At 42.0% G+C, this 25,513-nt stretch overlaps 2 protein-coding genes across 6 annotated transcripts in view; one reads left to right on the top strand and one right to left on the bottom strand.

The window, feature by feature from the left end:
- Window positions 1-24,080, bottom strand: part of rsf1a (remodeling and spacing factor 1a) — a 97,351-nt gene extending 73,271 nt beyond the window's left edge. For 2 of the 4 annotated variants that reach the window (XM_078222651.1, XM_078222650.1), the window contains exon 1: window positions 23,620-24,080. In XM_078222651.1, the coding sequence (XP_078078777.1) occupies window positions 23,620-23,899 (280 nt within the window). In that variant the 5' untranslated portion in view covers window positions 23,900-24,080. The remainder of the gene's footprint in view (window positions 1-23,619) is intronic. The other 2 variants (XM_078222649.1, XM_078222648.1) reach the window with 1 other exon arrangement.
- Window positions 23,963-25,513, top strand: part of aamdc (adipogenesis associated, Mth938 domain containing) — a 30,688-nt gene continuing 29,137 nt past the window's right edge. The window contains exon 1 of one of the 2 annotated variants that reach the window (XM_078222672.1): window positions 23,963-24,097. The gene's annotated coding sequence lies outside the window, so the exon portion shown is untranslated. Of the gene's footprint in view, window positions 24,227-25,513 lie in introns of both variants that reach the window. The other variant, XM_078222673.1, reaches the window with a different exon arrangement.

The raw sequence follows: 25,513 nt of genomic DNA on the forward strand, positions 1-25,513 counted from the left end.
TGTTGATAGCATAGGATTCAAGAATGGTATTGTCACTGAACGTCAAGAGGCGATGATTAGATTCTCTCTTTTGGAAAGGATGCAGTTAAAGATGGATGGGCCGAGGGCACTACCTGAGAAACTACTGTAGTGACATCTTCAGACTGAGATGATTGATGTCCAACAACCATAACCATCTAGGCATGACTCCAACCAGAGAAGAGTTCACCTTCCATTCCCATTGACTCTAGTTTTGCCACACTTGGTCAAATGCTGCTTTGATATGAAGGACAGTCACTCATATTCAGCTCTTTTATCCATGTTTGAACCAAAACCGTAATGAGGTCAGGAGCTGAGAGGCCTTTGTGGAACACAACTGAATACCAGTGAACAGGTTATTGCTGAATAAGTGCTGCTTGATAGCACTGTTGATGACCCCTTCAATCAGCTTGCTGATCCTCGAGACTAAACTGAAGCAGCGGTAATTTGCTGGGTTGGACTTGTCCCGCTTTTTGTGGACTAGACATAGCTGGGCAATTTTACACTTTGCAGGGTTGATGCCAGTGTTGTAGTTGTAACAAAATGGCATGGCTCGTTCTGGAGCACAAGGGATTTTCACAGTAACTTCACTGCAGTGTTAACGTAAGCCTACTTGTGACACTAATAAATAAATTTTTCAAAGTCTTCAGTGCTATTGCTGGAATGCATCAGGGCCCATTGCCTTTGCCGTATCCAGTGCCTTCAGCCATTTCTTGATATTATGTGGAGTCAATTGAATTGGCTGAAAACTGGCATTGTGATACTGGGGACTTTGGAAGGTGGCTGAGATGGAGCATCCACTCAACATTTCTGACCGAAGATGGTTGCAAGTGCTTCAGCTTTTTCTTTTGCACTGATGTGCTAGGCACCCCCATAATTGAGGATGAGGATATTTATGGAACCTCCTCTTCAATTGTCCACCGCCATTCACAGCTGGTGTGGCAAGAATTGATTTGATTTATTGTCACATTTATTAGTATACAGTGAAAAGTATTGTTTCTTGCGTGCTATACAGACAAAACATACCGTTCATAGAGAAGGAAACAAGAGAGTGCAGAAAGTAGTGTTACAGTCATAGCTAGGGTGTAGAGAAAGATCAACTTAATGCAAGGTTAAGTCCATTCTTAAGTCCATTCAAAAGTCTGACAGCAGCAGGGAAGAAGCTGTTCTTGAGTCGGTTGGTACGTGACCTCAGATTATTGTATCTTTTTCCCGAAGAAGGTGGAAGAGAGAATTGTTCACAATGTCTGGTAGATGCCAGGACAGCTTGGCTAAAGATGCAACTAGTTCTGGTATTTAGCATTGCAGGTGGGATATTATCAGAACCCAGAGCCTTTGCCGTGTCCTGTTTTTTTGGTATCACACGGAATGAATCAAATTGGCTACAGATGGACGCTTGGAATGGTGGGAACCTCAAGAACAGCCTACTCAGCACTTCTGACCAAATGCAGCTATAAAACGCTTCAAATCAATTCCTTTGCACTGCCATCAATGGGGATGAGGCTGTTAGCTGCTCAATTATCCAGCACAATTTAAAGCTGGGCATAGCTCAACTGCAGAACTTTGAATTGATCCATCGGTTGTGGGATTGATTTTCTCCAATTTGTAAGGAATTTAAGGAGAAACCTCTTCAGACAGAGCAGTGAGAATGTGGGAACTCAATAGTCCCAAGAATTGAGGCAAATACCATAAATGCAATGAAAGCAAAGCATGAGCAAGAAAGAAATAGAAGTTGTGCTGATTGGATTAAATAAAGAGGAGGAAGAGACTCTAGTGGAGAATAAACAGCAGCATTAATCTGTTGGGAGAAATGTTTCTGGGTTGCAACGACAATATAGCACACTGCTTTCACTGTTCAACGCGTCCTGGATTGTAGCTTCGTCTCAACAAAGGGACACAGACACATTTTGGAATGTAGCACGTAGTACATGCTCTACTGAAGCCGATATCAAAGTTTTAATAAGATATTTGTAAATCGTTTACGGCCTTTCCCATGGCCAGTTGAATTTATAAGCATGGTAGTATGGAAGATTTTTTAAAATTTCACTCCACATAGCGACTGCAGCCAGAGGCTGTAAATACGAGGATGATGAATGGGAAATGTTAACATTTTACAATGGTAACAGCAGGTGAAAAAGGATAAACAAGGGAAGTAGGACTTGAACCGGATTTATACATGCAATAAATAATATTCGCTCCACCCCAACTCTTGGGATTTTTCTGTCATTTGACTAAAAAATGCAGGGGGGCGGAGAGAGAAAGCAGCTGAAATCAGGGTGGCACGGTGGCACAGTGGTTAGCACTGCTACCTCACCTCAGTGCCAGAGACCCAGGTTCGATTCCCGGCTTAGGTCACTTGGGAATCTGCACGTTCTGCGTGGGTTTCCTCTGGGAACTCCGGTTTCCTCCCAGTCCGAAAGATGTGTTGGTTAGGTTCATTGGCTATGCTAAATGCTCCCTCAGTGGACCTGAGGTCACATACCAACCGATTCAAGAACAGCTTCTTCCCTGCTGCCATCAGACTTTTGAATGGACCTACCTGGCATTAAGTTGATCTTTCTCTACACCCTAGCTATGACTGTAACACTACATTCTGCACTCTCTCCTTTCCTTAATGAATGGAATGCTTTGTCTGCATAGTGCGCAAGAAACAATACTTTTCACTGTATACTAATACATGTGACAATAATAAATCAAACCTGAACAAGTGCCAGAGTGTGGCGACTAGATTTTCACAGTAACTTCATTGCGGTGTTAATGTAAGCTGACTTGTGACGCTAATAAATAAACTTTTTAAAAAGTTGGCAAAAATCAAACTGGGTGTCTAAACTGAATGTTCTCCATTTACCACTCACTGCAGCCCGCCCTCTTAACAGGTTTACATATTGTATGTATAAACTTGCGTTGATCATTTTCCTGTTATTAAATTTGTTCACTTCACAGTGTAGCCACAATCCCAATATTTATTCTTAAACCATTAATACGATAAGAGGTAGCCATCCGTTATCTAAATCATTTGCCTAAATGGCCTCGAAAGCACCCTTTGATTACCAGTCCCTTAATCCCCCGGCGGGTTGTAAAATTGTGTTGCCCACGTAGCCTCAATTGTAAACATTGTAGTAACAATATGATTCGCGCATAATATCATTAAAACAGTGAATGAAGCCTTTCTTGGCACCGGTACAGACTGGTGCCTTAAATGGAGCAAAAGAAGCACTGCCTCCTGCGTTATAGCCGGGACTGCCACACGGACACACAAAAATAATAAACAGCACAGGAACGGACTGGATACTTCTGCACCAGGTTTCAAATTGATGCTCAGGCGAACAGGATGTGAAAGAGATTGTCACAACCCATTCATATTGCTGCTCTGATTCTTTGAAAAGATAAAGGGAATATCAAGTCATTTAGCTCAAATCGTTTTACTGCTGTTGGCATATTCCTTTCGGCATGTCCCGATTGGATTCGGATTAATTGAGACAAATTAAAGCTGATTAAATCGATTATTTCGAGTGTTTGGGTACATGCTGATGCTTTTAAACACCAATCCAAAATGGAGAGAATGGGCTGTTTGAAAAGGCTGTACTCACAATTTTGTTTTTGAACGAAAGGGGATTGAGATATGGTTGACAAAAAGCATGGGATAAAACAATTTTAAAATCTGCACCATAATCAGTGTGGAAAAGAGTCCAGTCCAGCCTGCTGTAAAACACACATGATGTGGAGATGCCGGCGTTGGACTGGGGTAAAACACACATGTGGAGATGCTGGCGTTGGACTGGGGTAAACACAGTAAGAAGTTTAACAACACCAGGTTAAAGTCCAACAGGTTTATTTGGTAGCAAAAGCCACACAAGCTTTCGGAGCTCTAAGCCCCTTCTTCAGGTGAGTGGGAATTCCCACTCACCTGAAGAAGGGGCTTAGAGCTCCGAAAGCTTGTGTGGCTTTTGCTACCAAATAAACCTGTTGGACTTTAACCTGGTGTTGTTAAACTTCTTACTGTGTAAAACACACACACACAGCGCTCAAAAATGGGATGTGCCCCCAATCACATCTCCTCCCCCCCTCTCTCCAAATGAAAAAAGACAGCCTGAGAAGAAAACTGTATTCACACAGAACATTAATCGGAAAACTAGCAGAGCCCATAACATCGAGCAGAGATGCCTGCAACACGCGGGGGTGAGGGAAACAGAGAAGACATCAGACCGCTGATCTGAGGGTTCCCAAATTAAACCTTCAATCGACAGATTTTTCTTTGAAAAATTAACCAACAAGACTCAGCAGTTTGTTCCTTTGAAGAGTTGATTTTTTTTTAGAAAAAAAGAGGAAACTCGCAAAGCCATAAACAGACCGACTTAACCAACTGTAAAATCACCAGGACGTACCAGCTCATTTAAAACAAGTACATCAGGAAAACATACCACGTTGCAACAGTAATAAAAATTGCACTGTCTTCTTTAAAAGCCAGAGTGGATTCTATTCTATTGGATTCTATTCTATGATGATGGAGGAAAAAAAAATCTACGTAGCAGGCGATCAGAAACTTCAACCGAAGCAAGTGATCCCAAAGCACATCTCGGGGGATTTGATGCAACTACCCCTTTTGAGATTCAGAAGCAGCATATCCCTTTCAACAGGATAAAAAAAGGACCCCAGTATCAGACACTGTGCCATATGGGGTACATCCAAAAGAGATCTGGAAATATCTCTGACTGCGGGGAGTCGGGTCAATTGAACAGCTGGTAATTTTAGGTGTTCTTACTGATAAGAGTTCCTCTTCTTAAAACAAAAAGGTCGCCTCCAGCAAGAAGACGATGGAAAATGTCATCGAGGAAGATATTTTTTCAATAAAATGTTTTTTTAAGTTTGTGGAATTCCTTAACGTTGCCACTTTATATTTCCCCGAATTTGCATTTTAGAATCTTGGTCTGAACCAACTTTTCATGGATGTCAGGGTCTCCCTAAAATTTACAATCTTGGTATTTAACAAAAAGGAATATTGGCCAAGGCAGCATGATAACTCTCCACTCCTCTTCCAATGCCATGGGAATTCTGATTTGATTTGTCACACGTATTAGTATAGTGAAAAGTATTGTTTCTTGCCCACTATACAAAACATACCATACATGTCACCTGATGAAGGAGCAGCGCTCCTGTGATACCAAATAAACCTATTGGACTTTAACTTGGTGTTGTGAGACTTCTTACTATACCGTAGATAGAGAAGGAAAGGAGAGGATGCAAGATGTAGTGTTACATTCATAGCTAGGGTGCAGAGAAAGATCTTTCAATCCAACAAGTTTGGAGGACTTTGGTTCATAATCTCCTCCAATAATGCAGTACCTCTGAATGCAACCCTCCCTCAGTATTATAATTATTGTTAGCCAAGACACTCTGTTCATGCCACAACCTACTGAGATAGAAAGTAGTGAGATATATGGGCTTCCTTCACAAGTGATGGCAATGGGGTATGAATTGGGTTGCGTCATACATACATGCAGGGATGTACAGGTTAGGTGGATTGGCCAAGCTAAATTGCCCCTTCGTGTCATAGGGATTAGCAGGGTAAATATGTGGCGTTACAGGGATAGGACCTGGGTAGGATTGTTGTCGATGCAGGTTCGATGGACCAAATGGCCCCGTTCTGCACTGAAAGGATTCTGAGAATCTACTTATCGACAATCAATATTTAAGTTAATTTTCCCCCTTTCCTTGCTGATACAGGTAAATCAGCATCTCTGATTCCCTTTTCACAAAGTGTTGACAGTTTGATTATGGAAGGAATTACAGTCAAGTCTGATCCAGTTCTCATTTCATTCCATGCATGCTTTCTGGCACAAACTGCTGGCTTATCAATCAAGAGCAAGCAATCCTGGCTAATGTCTTCCCTGCCTGGCTCAAGGCACTGAGGCCAAATGGCATAATACTACCACTGCCCGAGCTGAGATCACAATCTCTGAATTTCTATATTTTGTACTATTTCCATCTCATTCTCCCCATTCCCCAAGCACGAGGGCAACCCTACCAATCTCAACTACTTTACACCGTGGTACAAAATTCTGCTGTAAAATGAAGAATTTTTTCCTGCTTGAAATTCAATAATAAATAGGCATCTATAATGCATTTTAATCTGTCTTTTTATGAGAGAGCTAAATGTTCTTTATTTATTGGTAGCTTGCAAGGAACCACACTGACCTCCTCACAACACCACCCTCTTCCTGCAAGGAACCACACTCCTCCTCCACCACTCTCCTTCCTCCCCCCCACCCCACCCCACCCCCACCCCTCCCAACTCTCCAAACAAGCCAGCTGGAATTGCAAACTCACCATATGAAAATACCAAGTTAATGTATCAGAACCATAGAATCCCTGCAGTGCAGAGTTGCACAATTATCCTACCGCATCAACATTTTCTTTCCCCTTAAATGCATCAAAACTAATCACCTCAACCACACCATGTGGCAGCAAATGCTACATTTGCACCACTCAAGTGAAAATACTACTAAAGTCAGCCACGAACTGGATCAGGTTCAGCAATGTTGCGAACCATTTCTGAATAGTACGTTTGCACTCAGTATTCACGCTCATGTGAAGAAATATAAAACATAGAAAATTGGCAACACAGGAGGCCGCCATTTGGCCCACTGTGTCTGTGCCAAATGATTGGGTAATGTACTGGAGGGCAACTGGAATCAGAAGCAAGTAATGCCTTTCAGAAAACTCGGTTGGGGGTTAAAATTAGCTTATTCCTCAATTTTGATAGCAAAAAAATATTATCTTTAAAGTAAATGAAGTTATGGCTGCATATAATGCCACCAGTATTCCTGGCCACAATGGAGATGATCAAGTTAACTCCACCCCCAATAACACTAAGAAATTTCTGTTGATAACTGGGATTTATTTTATGCACATCACCTGCATTATGTATAAAAGCAAATAACTGCGGATGCTGGAATCTGAAACCAAAAGGGAAAAAATGCTGGAAAATCTCAGCTGGTCTGGCAGCGTCTGTAAGGAGAGAAAAGAGCTGACGTTTCGAGTCCAGATGACCCTTTGTCAGAGTTTTTTTTAAAGTTTATTTATTGGTCACAAGTAAGGCTTACATTAACACAGGTAGCACAGTGGTTAGCACTGTTGCTTCACAGCTCCAGGGACCTGGGTTCGATTCCCGGCTTGGGTCACTGTCTGTGTGGAGTTTGCACATTCTCCTCGTGTCTGCGTGGGTTTCCTCTGGGTCCTCTGGTTTCCTCCCACAGTCCAAAGATGTGCGGGTTAGGTTGATTGGCCATGCTAAAATTGCCCTTAGTGTCCTGGGATGCGTAGGTTAGAGGGATTAGTGGGTAAATATGTAGGGATATGGGGGTAGGGCCTGGGTGGGATTGTGGTCGGTGCAGACTCGATGGGCCGAATGGCCTCTTTCTGTGCTGTAGGATTTCTAAGATTAACTCTGCAATGAAGTTACTGTGAAATTCCCCTAGTCACCACACTATGGCACCTGTTCAGGTCTTTCGGACTGTGGGAGGAAACTGGAGCACCCGGAGGAAACCCACGCAGACACAGGGAGAACGTGCAAACTCCACACAGACAGTGACGCAAGCCGGGAATCGAGTGAGGTAGCAGTGTTAACCACTGTGCTTTGACAAAGGGTCATCTGGACTTGAAACGTCAGCTCTTTCCTCTCCTTACAGATGCTGCCAGATCTGAAATTTTCCAGCATTTTTTCTCATCTGCATTATGTAACTATTCTCCACTCACTGTAGTTTGCAGAAATCCAGTAACAGTTTTAACAACATCAGGTTAAAGTCCAACAGCTTTATTTGGTAGCAAATGCCATTAGCTTTCGGAGCACTGCTCCTTCGTCAGATGGAGTGGAAATCTGCTCTCAAACAGGGCACAGAGACACAAAATCAAGTTACAGAATCAAGTTTGAAGAAATCACCATGCTTCTATCGGGAGACAATGAGTTTGGTTGGCTGTGTTTTGTCCAAGACTTTTTAAAGATTTGTAGGCTTTGCTTGCTGAAAGTTCTGCCGTGCCTCCAGCTCATTAACACCACTGTCAGCCAGACACTGATCAGCATGAGTAAATGTAACAAACCGCGCACAGAAGATAACTCCAAGCACCTTTCAGAATTACACATGCTACAGGGGAGGATGGGTGTGGGGGAGGTTAGGAATGAGGGAGAGGAGTGAAAGAAAATCGCAGATATATAAAAATAAATTAATACACATTCTGGAAATCTGAAATAAGACAAGTAGCTGCTTCAAATTTTACAACTATATTTTATACAGCACCAATATTAAATGCACAAAAAGTTTTCAATATCAATAAACCAGAGGTTTATAAAAACTATTTTGCAAAATTATCAAAAACTACAAATTTCTTTCCTATCTTCACAACAGTGACCAGAGTTCAGAATTCTCTTCATTCCCTATGCAAATAAATACTCTTAAGTTCCGAGCAATCTTTTTAATGTCCAGATCACACCATTAGATTTGCAACCTAAATTATACTGTCACCCCCTGTATGAGGTCCAGTATTTCTACAAAACAACCATACGATCAACCACAAAGCTGTATGGATTTTGGATTGTACCAAGTACGCAAAATATTGGACAATAAAAATAAGTGGTTAGCACTGCTGCCTCGCAGTACCAGGGGCCCAGGTTCAATTCTGGCCTCGGGTCACTGTTTATGTGGGGTTTACACGTTCTCCCTGGTCTGCGTGGGTTTCCTCCAGGTGCCCTGGTTTCCTCCCACAGTCCAAGAATGTGTAGGTTAGGTGGATCGGCCATGCTAGATTGTCCATTAATATCCCAAGATGTGTAGGTTAGATGGGATTAGCCATGGTGAATTAGAGAGATTATAGGGATAGGGCAGGGGAGAGGGCCTGAATAAAATACTCAGTCGGCGCAGACTGGATGGGCCAAATGGCCTCCTTTTGCACTGGAGGGATTCTATGAATTCCCACATGACTAAATTTTGGGTAGGTGAATATAGTAAAACAACACAGGTTGGTCTCTTAACTATTACATTCCCATTTTGAAAAGCTGCAATCACTGGTTTGGAACCTGGTTCACTTGCAAGTCATACTGATCCAGAATTACCATCTATTGTTGCCGCACTGAAAATTCTCCTTCAAGCTTTTGTTAGGTTTTTCTTATACACTATACTGATCTCTCGACCATAGAATCTCTTACTGCCCTCCAACAATCATCAAGCCTTTAAAATCTGATGACCAACCTTATCCAGCAACTAACTCCTAATTTACAATGCTGTAGATTGTGGGGCCAGTGGCAAAGCAATGCTGCTCATTGCTGACCTTGAAGAAAGCTTCCCACAAAAGTATACCATCCTTGGTAACTTGGATATCACCTTCCCCAATGTTCATTTGAAATGTGGCTCCAAGTCAAGGGCATCTTGCAGTGTCCAGCACCCTTGATGTTCATCAAGCAGGGTAGGCAGCCACCGATTCTCTCAGAAAGTGACCAAAGTGTTAAAAGCATTGATTATTCTTCACTTTGTAACATTTTATAAAGAAGAATACAAATAGTGACGTACACAAGGGATTTGGGTAGAAGCTGAAATATTTTTAAAATTTAAAGTTTGTTTTATATGTGGACTATATCATAATGGAGAAATCTGATATCCCACAAATATCAAATTACTCTCTCAGGGCCAGAGAGGCTATGCATCAGAAATTATGAATTTAGAACTGATGTTTTCTTTAACTTTCCATTGCTCTACACGGCCAACTTTTTCAATGTACAGTTCTTAGCATGGGACAAGGGCTACACAGTACTTTCTCAATAGAGTAAAAATGGAAATCATTGCATTGATTGCCAGACTGTGGGGCCTTCATCAATACATCATAATTAGTATTATCTCATTATTAGCAGATTTGGTCCTCAGATGTTCACATCCATTAGTCAAATTAATGTACAAATTGAAATGATTTGTCCAATGTAGTTACCTATATTCTTTCCTTTGTTGTAGTTCACAACTTCCTTTGGACATTCCCTGATGATAAATTAACCAATTTTATTGTTTAGTAATGTTGCTTGAGAGAGAAATGTTGGCCAAAATTATGAAAAAATTTCCCTGCTTTTTCTGGAAGTGGTGACATGGGATCTTCTACACGTACCTCAACAGGAACCTCGTTTTAACGTTTCATCCAAAAAGGCAATCCCTCCAACAGGGCAGCAATTCCAGTGCTGAGATGTCAGCCTAGATTACACGCTCAGTGGGGTTGAGCTTATAGTCTTCTCACTCAGAACTAACAAGTATTTTAAGATGAACTTTCTGACCTCACTACCCCGGAAAATGATGAGTCACATCAGAGTACTGATCCACATGTCCCAACAGTGTCCCATGGCCAGTCATCACTTGCAAGATTAAGTGTCCAAATTATTCAACTGTGAAAAGCTTCATAAGCATGCCTGATTCGGTATGCAGTGAGGGAAGCGAATGAGCCACACAGCAAGCAGAAATTAAAACCTGGTTAGATTCCCCATGCCCCCCCCCCCCAAATCTCATCAGTTCATGCTGAAGCCAATTGCTCTGGGTGGCACAGTGCGGTTAGCACCGCTTCCTCACAGCCCGTGAGCTGGGTTTGATTCTGGTCTTTGGTGACTTGGAGGAGTTCTCCCCGTGTCTGCACGGGTTTTCTCCGGGTGCTCCGGTTTCCTCCCACAGTCCAAAGCTGTGCCGGTTAGGTGGATTGGCCATGCTAAATTGCCCCTTAATGTCAGGGGGATTAGCAGGGTAAATATGTGGGGTTACGGGGGATAGGGCCTGGGTGGGATTGTTGTGGGCGCAGGCCGAATGGCCTCCTTCTGTACTGTTGGGATTCTATGATTATTAATCTTCTTGTACACGTTATGGCGCAAGATTCTATAGCCTGCAAACAATGAACATCTATATGAGCAGACACCGCCACGCTCATAAAACAAAGCCATCAGATTAAGTTGTAGCAATACAAATTAGTGAGGGAAGATGGCTCATTTTCCTTTCACCTGTACCTTTCAGTAGATTTCCCACTCCAAGTGCCTCAGAACTTTCATACATGACCTGCTGAGCTGTGGGTCATTTTCTTGCCAAAAAAATGGAACAGGGCTTTCCTATCCTCCGCAGAGTAACAGACTGAAGGTTGTTAAATCAAATTCTCTGTCCTAAAATTTCAAACCACTCTCTCCCAACCCAAGGGGAAATGAATGACCTCCGTTTCAGAGTTAGTCACAGTGGCACAATTCAAACCTAGTGCTCAGAGTGAAAATTTTTAAAGTCTCAGCCTTCTGATAAAGTTTCATTAGAGTGCTGTCTGTACCAGAATGCCTAGATTATGGACTTAGTCCTGAAATGGGGATTGAAGTCATGTTTCTTTTTTACTTTAAGAGGCGAGAGTGAGCTGAGACATGCCATTTCTCAGACTGTTATTGCGACAAGCAGCTTACTGAGGCAGAGATCATAACGTCAGTTAAAAAGGGAAGCAGATAACTACTGGAAAAAGAAGCACGAAGATGCATCGAAAGAGCAGCAGAGTTGAATTAAAATGGACAGCTCCAGAGTGGGCACTGAATGGCCCATTTCTGTGCTCCTTGTAATATCTATGATTCTGGAGCATGGACACTTGGTTCCCACATGTTTTTGCAATCTTGCAAATAAAAATGGGAAAATGGTGCTAACTGGATTGTGGTCTGGATTTTATGATGATAACCAGTAAATTCTGTAAAACAGATACCCCCAAAGATAATTTTCACCGACAATATCTTGGAAATGCAGAAATGCCTTAGAAACCACATAATCCTAAATCCTAAGAGGTTTATTAAACAGGAGGCGGCCATTTGGCTTTTCATGCCTGTACTAGCTATTTTGACAGCAATCCAAAATGGATTTGTCTGACCATTCTCCAAAATCTGCATCTTATGTGGAACATACAGCACAGAAACAAGCCACTTGGCCCCAATAAGACTATGCCAGTGTTTCTGTTCCACTCAAGTCTACCCTGAATCCTCAGCTCACTTCCTTTACAGTGGTGAGACCTGACCAATATATACCAGGCTGAAGAAAAGGCTGAACAATTTCTATCTTAGCTGTCTCACATGTATCCTTGGTGTCTCTTGGCAGCACAACGTCACCAACTCAGAGGTCTTGGAGCATGCTAGTTCCATCAGCATACACTCATTGCTAAATCAATGAGGCCTGCACAGATGATGGCTGTATACCCAAAGTATTTTCTGTGGTGAACAGGCTATTGGCTACTACCTCTTGCAATGCATACCTCCACTGCAAGAACACTTACAAGCAAGAACTGAAGATGGCGAATATTGACACAACTAGATGACCGTCACTGAAGGCTGTGATCTTGGGAGCCAGACTGATTGGAAGAGGCAAGCAGAAACAAAATGTTTAGCTGGCCAAAACAACGGCTCAGAGGAAACAGAAGAAGCCATTTGTGCACCTTCTCAGGCCGTTTTCCTCAGCAGCCAATAGGGCAGAGCCATGGAAGAGTGGGGCTCCTGGACCACATCAGGCAATGCTCAACACAGAATTGATCACCAGGAAGTAAACCATCATCTTACGACACGGATGGCTGCCACATATTCAATTCCACCTTTTCTAATCCACCTAACCTGCACATCTTTGGACTGTGGGCGGAAACCAGAGCACCCAGAGGAAAGACACGGGAGAACGTCCAATCTCCAAACAGGCAGTCAGTCACCCAAGGCCGAAATTGAATCCAGGTCCCTGGCGCTGAGGATGCAGTGCTAACCACTGGGCTACCGTGCCACCCTTTACTTTTCTTTTTCAATTTCTATCTGATGTTCATGAACTTTGGCTCCTTTTCTCCCCCCCACAAGTACAAAGACAGCCTTTCTGGGGCTGCACAATCAAAATCTTTCATGATTTTAAAGACTTCCATTTGGTCACCTTAAACCTTCTCTTTTCCAGCCTGTTCATCCTTTCCTAATGGAATTGTTCATTCATGTGCACTCTGCCCAAAGGCAGGTCCTTGGCTTAGTGTCTGCTGATGCTTCATCCCGAGATGTTTTCTTGGGGTTTTTAAATCAATGGTGCTTATAACCTCATTTCTGGTATCACTATGCAAATGCTTTTCCGCCTTCTCCAGAGTCTCTACATCCTTTTTATAGTATGATAATCAGAATTAAGTTAACATTTATTCATTAGTCGCAGGTAAGTCTTACATTGACACTGCAATGAAGTTAATGTGAAATTCCCCTAATCGTCACAGTCCGGTACCTGTTTGGGTCAATGCACCCTAACCAGCATGTCTTTCGGACCGTTAGAGGAAACCGGAGCACCCGGAGGAAATCCATGCAGACACGGGGAGAACATGCAAACTCCACACAGACAGTGACCCCAAGCCAGAAATCGAACCCGGGTACCTGATGCTGTAAGGCAGCAGTGTTAACCACTGTGCCACCGTGCCGCCCTGGTGTCAATTATACATTGTATTCCAAGTATTCCTACTGCTTTAAATAATTATCCACTCTTTCTATCGAAGCAGTAACAGCAGCCCTCCAAAGGCTCCATGTGGCAAAGCATTTACACACTTTTAACAATTCCTATCTCACAGCCTCTGTCTTATGAGATGATGGTTTGTGCCTTGGTGGTCAACTCTTGTTAAACATTGGCTAATATGGTTCAGGAGACCCACTCTGGCACGGCAGGCAGTCTCTGCTCCACTTGCTGCTGATGAAGGAAGTGAGCAGTGCAGGATTCATAGGCCTTTGTTTCTTTGGGCTCTCTTCTCAACCAGCTGAGCTTTCCACTGCTCCTCACCTCTTCCAAATCTCCTGACAGTCAGCCTCCAGATTCTAATCGATCTTGCTCTCCTAGTCTAACCTCTACTCTCACTCCCTGAAGATTAAACTTTTTCTCTCCACATTCTGGAATTGTATTCTATAAATGTTTTATTTTGGGATCCCAATGCGACAATGCATTGTCGAAGCGCAGGAATCAAAGCTGAGAATTGATGTTCACTGTCTAGGCTTGAGTATAAAGAATGATATTGAGAAAGCTGATGGCAAGTGCACAACATCAGTTCAGCCTTCTGTCTCATACGAGCTTCCATTCTTCATATGCAAGCCTATACATATCCCAATATCCCATTCTTCATATGCAAGCCTATACAGCCAACATCGCTTCTCAGCTTTGAACTCTGCATCTTGACAATACAATGCATCACCTTACGAATCCCAAAAAACAACTTTCAGAAGGGTAGAAATAGAATACATATATTTGATTTATTATTGTCACATGTATTAGTATACAGTGAAAAGTATTGTTTCCTGTGCACTACACAGAGCATACTGTTCATAGAGAAGGAAAGGAGAGGGTGCAGAATGTAGTGTTAGTTATAGCTAGGGTGTAAAGGGAGATCAACTTAATGCAAGATAGGTCAAAAGTCAGGTGGCAGCAGGGAAGAAGCTGTTTTTGAGTACATATTACATGTACTCTATAATGTAAACAAAACAATTCACAATTACAATAAAGTCTCAGTCTTCAATTCTAGGTTATTGAATTTAGATGCGCACACTTGTGATGATTAGTTGCAACAGATAGTCTTGAAAGACCACAGAAAGCTCCTCTTTTGGTGAAATCTGACCTGAAGGAATTTCTCACATTTCAAACAACAGTCTTTGTATAAACAAGGACCCCTCAAGAGTGGCATAGCTCAAAGTTATGTTCCAACGGAATGACACAACATTAATCACTGCCTCCAGGGGAGAAAAGGGGGAAGGGATCTTTTTTTTTCTGTAACTTAAAACACTCACTTCAAACCATGGAGCACTTCTAACTTTTCTTGATTCCCACTCACTTTGTACTGCACACGATCAGGCAATTCATCAGATCTATAGTGCAATGTTTGACTTGACTCGAGATAACATGGAATTTTAATGGCCCAATGAAATGGTGGCCATTTGTTGTCATCTTAGGAGAGGTAAAGAAAAGATAAAGATAGCCAAACACTGGTGTAATCTTTGAAGATTGAGATTCTGTTCTCCCCTTTGTATTTTTTGAATGTCAAATAGGAATAAGTAAAATCAACGTACACCTACAGTTAAGCTAGTGAGTGAAGAATCCCTGCAAGATATCTGCGATACTCTATAACCACAGTAAGAAGTTTAACAACACCAGCAACGCCGGCATCTCCACATCATACTCTATAACCAACAGAGCTCTTGCTCATCTGAGCAAAAGAAACAGAGGAATTTTTGCAGTAAGTTGAACTTCCAATATTTAAGCAGAACTCAGCCAAGTAAGATAGAGGGTTATAGGTAAGCCTAGTAGGTAGGGATATGTTCGACGCAACTTGTGGGCCGAAGGGCCTGTTTGTGCTGTAGCTTTTCTATGTTCTAATAAACTCAACATACATCAGTGGAGCTTGTACACAATCAACACCGCTTATCAATCCTCATTTAAAAAGATACATTTTGTTCTGTAGACATAACACTTGAATACAGGGGTAAGAAGTAATATTACTTTGGAGGATCCTAAATACAAAGACAATTTCTTTATGAAGTATTTGTGGGCTTTCCTCCTATCCCATCAGCTCAGCAATCCTGACTCCAGCATAGATTTAGGGTTGCTGGAAAAGCCCTGAAACTATCACTTCAAAGCAGATTATTCAAAGCAGATGGGCGGCACAGTGGTTAGCACTGCTGCCTCACAGCGCCAGGGATCAGAGTTCGATTCCCAGCTTGGGTCACTGTCTGTGTGGAGTTTGCACGTTCTCCCCGTGTCTGCATGGGTTTCTTCCGGGTGCTCTGGTTTCCTCCCACAGTCTGAAAGACGTGCTGGTTAGATGCATTGACCCGAACAGGCGCCAGAATGTGACGACTCGGGGGATTTCACAGTAACTTTGTTGCAGTGTTAATGTAAGCCTTACTTGTGACTAATAAATAAACTACTTTATTTGATTGAGTGGCAAATTGCCAACTTCTGCTATTTCTTCAGCTGACCAATGTTGTCTCCCAGTCAAGCAAAATCTCAATTTTAAAATTCTTATCCTGGTGTTTCAATTCCTCCATGGCCTTGTTCTTCCCTATCGCTAACATCCTCAGGCCCAACTCCTCCAATTCTGCCTTTGTGCGTCTTCAATGGACTTCAAACCTCCACTGTGGCAATGCCTTCAGCTTCATAACGTTCATATGAGCAGAATTAAGCCATTCGACCCATCGAGTCCACTCTACCATTCAATCATGGGTGATATGCTCCTCATCTCCATTTTCCTGCCTTCTCCCCATAACCAATTAAAAATCTATCTAACTCCTCAAATTTACTCACTGTCCCAGCATCCACTGCACTTTGGGGTAGTGAATTCCACAGATTCACAACCCCTTGGGAGTAGTAGTTTCTCCTCAACTCTGTTTTAAGTTTGCTACCCCTTATCCTAAGACTATGACCTCTCGTCCTAGAATGCCCCACAAGAGGAAGCAACCGCTCCACGTCTACTTTATCCATACCTTTTATCATCTTGAATACATCAATTTGATCCCCCCTCGTTCTTCTAAATTCCAGCTGGCAAGATCCCAAAAGCACTGCAAGATTCGCTACCCAAACTTCTCCTTGCTCTCTCTCTCTCCTCCTCCAAGATGCTCCTTAAAACTCACCTCTAAGTAAACCCAGTACCCAAATTACCTCTAATTAATCCCAGTACCAAATTATGCTTGATAGTGCAATGTTCCAAGATCTTCATAGTTGCATTATGTTAAAAAGGTAATATGCAAATACTGCTGTTCAAGTATATTGGACTCACAACTAGCAATTGGGTACAGATGTCAAATTAATTATAGGTTGAGTCTCAAATGTTTCATGACAACTCAGTTGTCACATCTAACTTTAGATATGTGATACCACTTCAGGTAAGTAGCAAAATGTGTAATTTCTGTGACCGGTTGATTACAAATATTCAATCCCTAAAGAGTTTTGTCATTAACTTTTCACACATTTGCACTTTTCCAACAACTAGAAAGCTCGACATGCATAGCCCAAGAGGGTGCATCATTCTTACAGAAGACTATGATACATTTGGCAGAGCCCATCATCAGAGATTTCCCGAATGCTCGGTTGATAAAGCTGTGATGTAACTGAGTGATGCAGATCAGAACTGATTCCCAGATTCTCTTGGGTAAGTCAGTCACAGTTTCAGAGACAGTGAGACCATTACAATTAATGACAGTACCTCCAAGCCAGGATAAATGAACGTTTCACCGACTGCGTACTGGCCAGTGACCACAGCTAGAAGGTGCATTGATATCTGCTGTTGGTAGGGTTTGAGGTGGCCGGGTACCATCAGAAATTTCAGACAATACAAAACTCACAAAGTCAGTGTCGCAGTTTAAAGACCTGACCTTCATTTTGACCAGCGGCCACTGGGAAAAATCATCAAAGGGTCGGGGCAACTCCCGAGATGGAGCAGCTGGACCTCTCCAAAGAATTCTGACGTGCACAATTCAAAACAGATCAATTATAGGTTTTCTTATCAATTACTCCTGTCTTTCATTAGCTTTAAATCAATCATCTTCAATATACATAAATCAACAATAATACCCATCATAGACTTTAGCCAATTGCATCTTACCCTCTGGCATAATGGCATTTTATTAGTCCGTAGAATCCGGAAGCGAACTCCTGTCTTGGCTAACAAAAACAGAAAATGCTAGCAGGTCTGACAGCATCTGTGGGGAGAGAATAGAGCTCTATTCTATCCCCACAGATGCTGACAGACCTGCTGAGATTTTCCAGCATTTTCTGTTTTTGTTTCAGGTTCCAGCATCCACAGTATTTTCCTTTTATCCTGTCTTGGCTAACCCCACTTCCTTGTCTAGTAACCTCAGATGCTAGCCACAAAGTTCAAAGTGAACATTCCCATAAGTTCCCCAAAAGGTCACTGCCAAACCAGATCAACACATGACTCCACGTCTGGGCATGCATCGATTTATCTGGATCTATTCATGAAATTTGATTAAGTGTTCCGAATGTTCTTTCCATTAGAAATTCTGCTGATACATTTTGCATATTCCCAAGGTTTCAATATTCCCTTAGAATATGGCTCTGTCCTAATGCTCTTTACCGTGATGCTTTGCGACAGTTTGCCTTTCGCTAAAGTGAACAATGATTCTTAAAAATACATTAATACCGGTGCCCCACAAGGCTGTGTTCTCAGCCCCCTACTATACTCCTTATACACCTATGACCGTGTGGCCAAATTCCCCTCCAATTTAATTTTCACGTTTGTTGACGACACCACGTAGTGGGACAGATCTCAAACAATGATGAGACAGAATACAGGAATGAGATAGAGAATCTGGTGAACTGGTGCAATGACAATAATCTCTCCTTCAATGTCAACAAAACGAAGGAGATTGTCATCGACTTCAGGAAGCCTAAAGGAGAACATGCCCCTGTCTACATCAACGGGGACGAAGTAAAAATGGTCAAGAGCTTCATGTTTTTAGGTGTCCAGATCACCAACAACCTGTCCTGGTCCCCCCATGCCGACACTATAGTTAAGAAAGCCCACCAACTTTCTCAGCAAACTAAGGAAATTTGGCATGTCCACTAAGACTCTCACCAACTTTTACAGATGCACCACAGAAAGCGTTCTTTCTGGTTGTATCACAGCTTGGTATGGCTCCTGCTCTGCCCAAGACTGCAAGAAACTACAAAAGTTCGCAAATGTAGCCCAATCCATCACGCAAACCAGCCTCCCATCCATTGACTCTGTCTACACTTCCAGCTGCCTCGACAAAGCAGCCAACATAATTAAGGACCCCATGCACCCCAGACATACTCTCTTCCATTGGGAAAAGATACAAAATTCTGAGGTCATGTACCAACCGACTCAAGAACAGGTTCTTCCCAGACGTTTGAATGGACCTACCTCGCATTGAGTTGATCTTTCTCTACACCCTAGCTGTGACTGTAACACTACATTCTGCACTCTCTCATTTCCTTCTCTATGAATAGTATGCTTTTTCTGTATAGCGCGCAAGAAACAATACTTTTCACTGTATACTAATACGTGACAATAATAAATCAAAATCAAATACTACATTCAAAATATCAGCACGTGTTTTTAAATCATAACCAATTGTATAAATCTCTTACTGCATTTCATGTGTGTGTAAACTGCTTTCTTGTTAGCTTATAAATCTGTTTTAAAGTCATATAACTCAATGCTGGTAGTTCTGTCAGTGCCTTAACGGTTTAAAAATCTTTACTAAACTATTAGGATTTTTCCCTTTACACCTGCGTTACACGAGGAGAGGGTTGAGCTGTGACATTTGTCTTCCCCCCATCCCAGAGTACGATTAGTGAATTATGAAGTACCCTCAGAACCTTGCACCAACATGATTCAGGGAAATCAAGAGTGGCGAGAACTGCATAGGAGATGGGGGAGGGTAGGTGCAAATAAAACTCACCATCATGTCTGCTGCACAAACAGAGTTGGCCAATTAAGCCCATCAAGCCTGTTCTGCCATTGTATTAGATTATGTCTGATCAGTACTACAATTCATCTTGAGCAACATGATCAAGAGACACACAATAACTGAAAGTTATAGTTTTTTTTGGAAGGAAGTCATCCACATAGATGAGCACACAATACATTCCTTTTAGAATAAAAGGTTAAGAACATAAATCCCTCCTTTAGGCCAGGTTTTAAACTGGTGTTCAGATCAATATGAAGCTAACAGCTGTGAAGTTCCAGCACTTATTCATTCACACAAAAACCTTACATTACAACATTTGAAAAGCAATTTGATCAAGCCTTTTCCGTACAATTAAATCAGTCCGGTTGAAAAGTACCTTCAACACAACTACAGAACTAACTAAACAAACTGTCGACTGTAATAAAGTAATAGGGCTTCAGAAGCAATGAGGTAGGGCTGAAAAATTACAGGTGAAACTATTCTATTATAGACAGAAAACCCATGATAGAATGCTGCCACATGTTGGTCCCAGATATCAAACTTCCTCCTTTCTTCAAGCTCCTTGGGACATTTCACCATGCTTTTGTTTGAGGCAGACTCTTGTTGGGATACAAAACACATCACAGTCATTCTGACATTTTTATAATTTTGATGGAAATTATTTTAATTCTTATTTACTGCCTTTTCTCCGCGTCCCTCATTACCTTCTACCCCCCTCTCCCCTCCCTCCTTCCCCCATTTGATTTTTGAATTTCACTTTATTACAAATTTGGAACTGAAGCTTGCTTTCAAAAAAAATTATAGACTTGCATGCATAGAAGTGTTTTTCACAACCACTTACAGCAAATGAAGTACTTTTGAATTGTACTCACTGTTATAATGTAGGAAACTGATTTAACTTGCATGCAATAATTATGTTCCTTTGTTCTGGGACTCCAGGACCCCTCCCTCTGAGGCTTCCAGAAGGAAATTGGATCATTATTTGAAAAGGGGGGAAAAGAAATCACAGGGCAACGGGTACTCGGTGAACTGCACGTGAAGTGGGCCAGCACAGATACAAGAGGCCAAAAAGCCTCCTTCTGTGTTCTAACCATTCTATGATTCTAAGTTTTAATGCCCTCAGAGCCTGTCTGACTTCCTCTGAAATCATTAATCATCTCCCCTTCCACCACCTTCACAGACAGCAAGATGCACATCAGTACCACTCACTGCACTAACTAAGTTCTTCCTCACATTCGGACACTTTAGGAACTTTCAAGCGGTTATTGGATAGGCACATGGAGCACACCAGAATGATAGGGAGTGGGATAGCTTGATCTTGGTTTCGGACAAAGCTCGGCACAACATCGAGGGCCGAAGGGCCTGTACTGTGCTGTTCTATTCCTCCTGTAGGCTGTGACACCTAAGATTACCTAGTTTTCATTAGTTAGTCTCTTTATGCCTTCATCATGGTAAAATTGTCACTGGGACTTTCTCAAAAGCAGTATAAATTTCCTGTGGTAGACTGCCAAAAATGAATACAACATGCGAATTGAAAAAGATAATAAAAAATTAAGTCTGAAATAAAACTGAAAATACTGAAAATGCACCGAGAAAGAGAAGAGACAGATTATGATGTTTTAATGAAAAGTATACCAGAAACATTATCACTAGAAAAGACTGGCTATGGACGCTGGTCTGTTAACAAGAACAGAAAATGCTGAAAATATTTAAGTGTGGTTTGATCAGTTTTCTGGGCAATTGGAGCAGTACTTTCTGCTTTTCTATTCTAAAGGTCTTTGAGATGGACCCCTACATCCCATAACATTTTTGAAAGCTTTTCAGAACTGTAAGATTGCTTTTCACAACATGCGAGCTAAACCCCTCTGTTCAACTGTATGTATGTCACGTCATGATGGTTTACCACCTTTGATACATTTCCATTTACTAGTTTTATATCTAACATGTCTCAGACTTTTGTGTTTTTAGGTAAAATACTGTGCATGATTAATGATTTCAGAGGAAGTCAGACAGGCTCTAAGGGCATTAAAACTTAAAATACTGTGCAAGTTTCAGCAGTTTAGAACATAGAACAGTACATAGAACAGTACAGCACAGAACAGGCCCTTCGGCCCACGAGGTTGTGCCGAGCTTTATCTGAAAATGTTTCTGGTACCTCATCTAAGCTGCCATCTTTCTGTGTGTTCAGAGCTACTGTCGTAGATGGGTTATTCATCTATATAGGGCATTACTACACAAGTCAAGCCTGTCCTCAAGCATGCTTTCCAACAAACAGTTAATGCTCGTCAAACAAGAGCAGGAACCCTGGCTGCTTTTCACCCCTTCCTAACTTATGAAGGAGCCAAGATCAGCTAACTTACAATAGACCAGGAACCAGACCGCGATTCACTGACTGGACTTACAGTGTCATGCCACGAAGCGGTGAAATATTCACCATGCAGTAAGTGTAATGAGCACAAATGCTTCCCACTCCAACAAACTACTTAACATACTGGGCACAAGTTTCAAATGAAATTGTTAGCAAACAAAAGCATTATCACCTCAAAAGTGGGTGAAACAGCATCAACAAGTTGCAACTGTCACAAATTCAAAGCACTGCAGATACTGAAAATCTGAAATGCAAACAGAAAATGCTGGAAACACACAGCAGGTCAGGCAGCATCTGCAGAGAGGAACTAAGTTAGCATTTCAGGCCAATAGCCAAGGCTTTCTAAATTGAATGAAAATGAATTAATTGCTAAATATCAAGTATCTTTCAATACTGTTTGTAGTAACAGAAAATTGTGTAAATATCAAGCAGTCAGTTTCTGCAATCAGAAAACACTTGCATATCTAGCGTACTTTAAAAAAATCAGAATCTTATTCATTTTTTTAAAAAACAGGTACAGACCAATTTGTTTTGGGGGAAAGGTCAGCAACTGGAAGCTAACTCTGTTTCTCTCCCCACAGATGTTGCCTGGTCTTGCTGAGTACCTTTCTATTTTTGTTCATTGAGTTATAGATATTTCAATGATTAAAGCAGAGGATCTGATCTATTATAAATAGCACTTCTTTGAGCAGATGGTAGGATCAAAAGTTTGCCTTCAGCACAACAGCTACATGTTATATCACCTTTTGAAGGGCCTCAGATTCGCACTTGATTTAGATGAATTTCTGATGAGGAGTTAAAGTTTATTTATTAATGTCACAAGTAGGCTTACTGGGCAGGCTTACTCACAGTGTAGATTTACACTGCATTGAAATTACTGTGAAAATCACCTAGTCATCACATTCCAGCACCTGTTCGGGTACATTGAGTGAGAATTTAACATGGCCAATCCACCTAACCAGCACGTCTTTCGGACTTTGGGAGGAAACCAGAGCATCCCGGTGGAAATCCACGTACATAGGGAGAACAGGCAGACTCCACACTGACAGTGACCCAAGTCAGGAATCGAACCTGGGTTCCTTGGTGCTTGAGGGGCAGCTGTGTTAACCAGTGTGCCACCCTTTTTAAAAATAAAAGAGAAAATTGAAAAAAAAAACTAAGAATATGACAAAAGATGCTCAAATCAAAATGGACTGCTTGTGTGTCTTTGCCTAAAGTTATGTAGATCTGTACAAGCAAAACAAGAGCACCAACGTGGATCTGAAGGAAAAAAAATGAAAAACAACAAAAGAAACAAGGAACGAATGATGGAAAAGAAAGATAATTCTAGAAGGGGGGAGGGGGAAGAGGGACTGAAAGCAAGAAGGTGACCAAGAAAAAGGGGCTTCAAAATTAGGGATGGGAAAAGTAAAAGGTGAGAAATATTTTAATTTTTTCCTCTCTCTTTACTTTTAACAGGAAGTCTCCAGTGATGCATGCGCATGCGTGGTATTAAAAGGCGCTTGATACTTGGCAATTGATTGTTGATTTTCCTTTCATTTGAAAAATCTTTAAAATGAGTTTGTGATTGGTTTGTTGGCGACGAAACGGTTAAAGGAGGTGAGGCGATGAGGCTAGTTTTGATTCCACATCCATGCATGGTTACCACACATAATAGACATGGAGAATTCCGGCTGTGCTGCTTTATTAACAACATTTTATCCCCATCGCCAGCTTCATGCGGTGTTTTCTCTCCCCCCAGAGGATTCATTTCCTCCTCCTTTTTCGGCCTTACCGGATTTTTTGTTTTCCAGCGCTTCTTCCAGCTCGGGGAAGGTGAATTCGGGCAGTTCCAGCGAGGCGCCATAGCGCTCTAGGAAAGAACAGACAACGGCGAAATTGGGCTTAGAGGCGACCGCCGCCATCTTAATGTCGGAGGACTCGGCCAGCTCCTCCGCTATCCCGACGTGCAGCGCAGCCCTTCCCCCTCCCGCCTCCGCTGGCTCCAGGTAAACAAATGGGGAAGGGAAGCAGTGAGGCGAGCAGGAAGAGTCTGCCAGTATCCCGTCCTGCATTACAACTCTCTCTCTCTCTCCTCCCCACCCCCGGGCCGGTTCCAGGTAAACAAATGGGGAAGGGAAGCGGGCAGGATCAGTCCTCCAGTATCCCGTCTTGCAACACGCTGCCTCGCCAGCGGCGAGGAATCGATCCAAGTGAGCGGAGAGCGGCCGTTGCCCGCGCAACCGTTGGTTAGCAACCGCTCAGCAAGTGAGGTAATGCTTAAAGTTAGCCCCCAAAAGTTAGTTGAACGCTGATTTCTTTCGTTCTGCACAGGGGGAGGATGAAAATTAGAGGAGATACCAGCTGCATTGCATTTAGTTGCAGCTAAATGGCGGGAAAAGGTGAGTCTAATTGGCAAATGGACAGGTTGGGCCTCCTTATTTGAGCAGTGGGTGAAAGGTCAAGGGGAGTTGTTTTGGAGTTTGATGTTTGGTGACAAATTATTGAAAATACTGAATACCTTTATGTCCTAACATCACAAGAGTGATTTGGAAAGTGCCTGGGCTACATATATTTGAAAATAAATAAAGTTTTGTATTGGCACCTTTCGTGACCAGAAGATGCCCCCAAAAGGACTTTTGAACTGCATTTAGAAGGAAATACAGCAGTTAATTTGCACACAATCTGTTGTTGGTTGACAGATAAATATTGGCCACAAACACCTGATGATCTAAGTTTAAGTTTATTTTTTAGTGTCACAAGTAGGCTTACGTTAAAACTGCAATGAAGTTACTGTGAAAATCCCCTAGTCGCCACACTCCGGCGCCTGTTCGGGTACACTGAGGGAAAATTTAGTACAGCCAATGCACCTCTAACCAGCATGTCTTTTGGAAGGAAACCGGAGCACCTGGAGGAAACCCAGGCAGACATGGGGAGAATGTGTAAACTCCACACAGACGGTGACCCAAGCTGGAATCAAACCCGGGTCCCTGGCGCTATGAGGCAGCAGTGCTAATCACTATGTGACCGTGCTGCCCAAAGATGTCCCTCAAAACACTCCGGAGGAAATACAGCAGCCAATTTACACAGTCAGCTTCCACAAACACCTGATGATCTGTTGTCATGATGTTGGTTGACGGATAAATATTGGCCAGAAACCCCAACGTATTTTTATGAAGCCAGATTAAACCCCAACAATTTTCCATTTTGGTATTAGTGTGAGGATGAGATGTTTCACTCCAGGTGTGATTCTGCTTACAAACTATGAAGCTTTTAACATGACAGTTTTAAGTATAACAAATGAATTAGCTCAACCTTTAACAGCTGAACAATACTTAATCATGACATGGTAGAAGTCTTAACTGCTAACCTATTACTATGAATTCCAATTGAACAATATTTCTCTTTTAGACTTAAACCTCTCTTTATAAATAGTTAGACATACTTGCTTTGATTTAGGTTACCACGCTTTGAAGTTTTCAGAAAGCCTTTGAAGAGAGAGACATCACTTTCAACTGCTTGTATTTTAAAATGAAATCGCAACTCTTTCTTTCCTGCAAGCTTAGCTCCTCCCATTAACCACATAACCCTGTTCCTGTCAATCAATCTAATCAAAACTCTACTCTGAAACCCCGGGGGAACCTAAGTAAACACAAATGTATTAGCTCTGCTTAAACACTCTGTGTCTA

The sequence above is a fragment of the Mustelus asterias genome, chromosome 10 (assembly GCF_964213995.1).
Source record: "Mustelus asterias chromosome 10, sMusAst1.hap1.1, whole genome shotgun sequence".
In the NCBI taxonomy this organism is placed as follows: domain Eukaryota; kingdom Metazoa; phylum Chordata; class Chondrichthyes; order Carcharhiniformes; family Triakidae; genus Mustelus; species Mustelus asterias.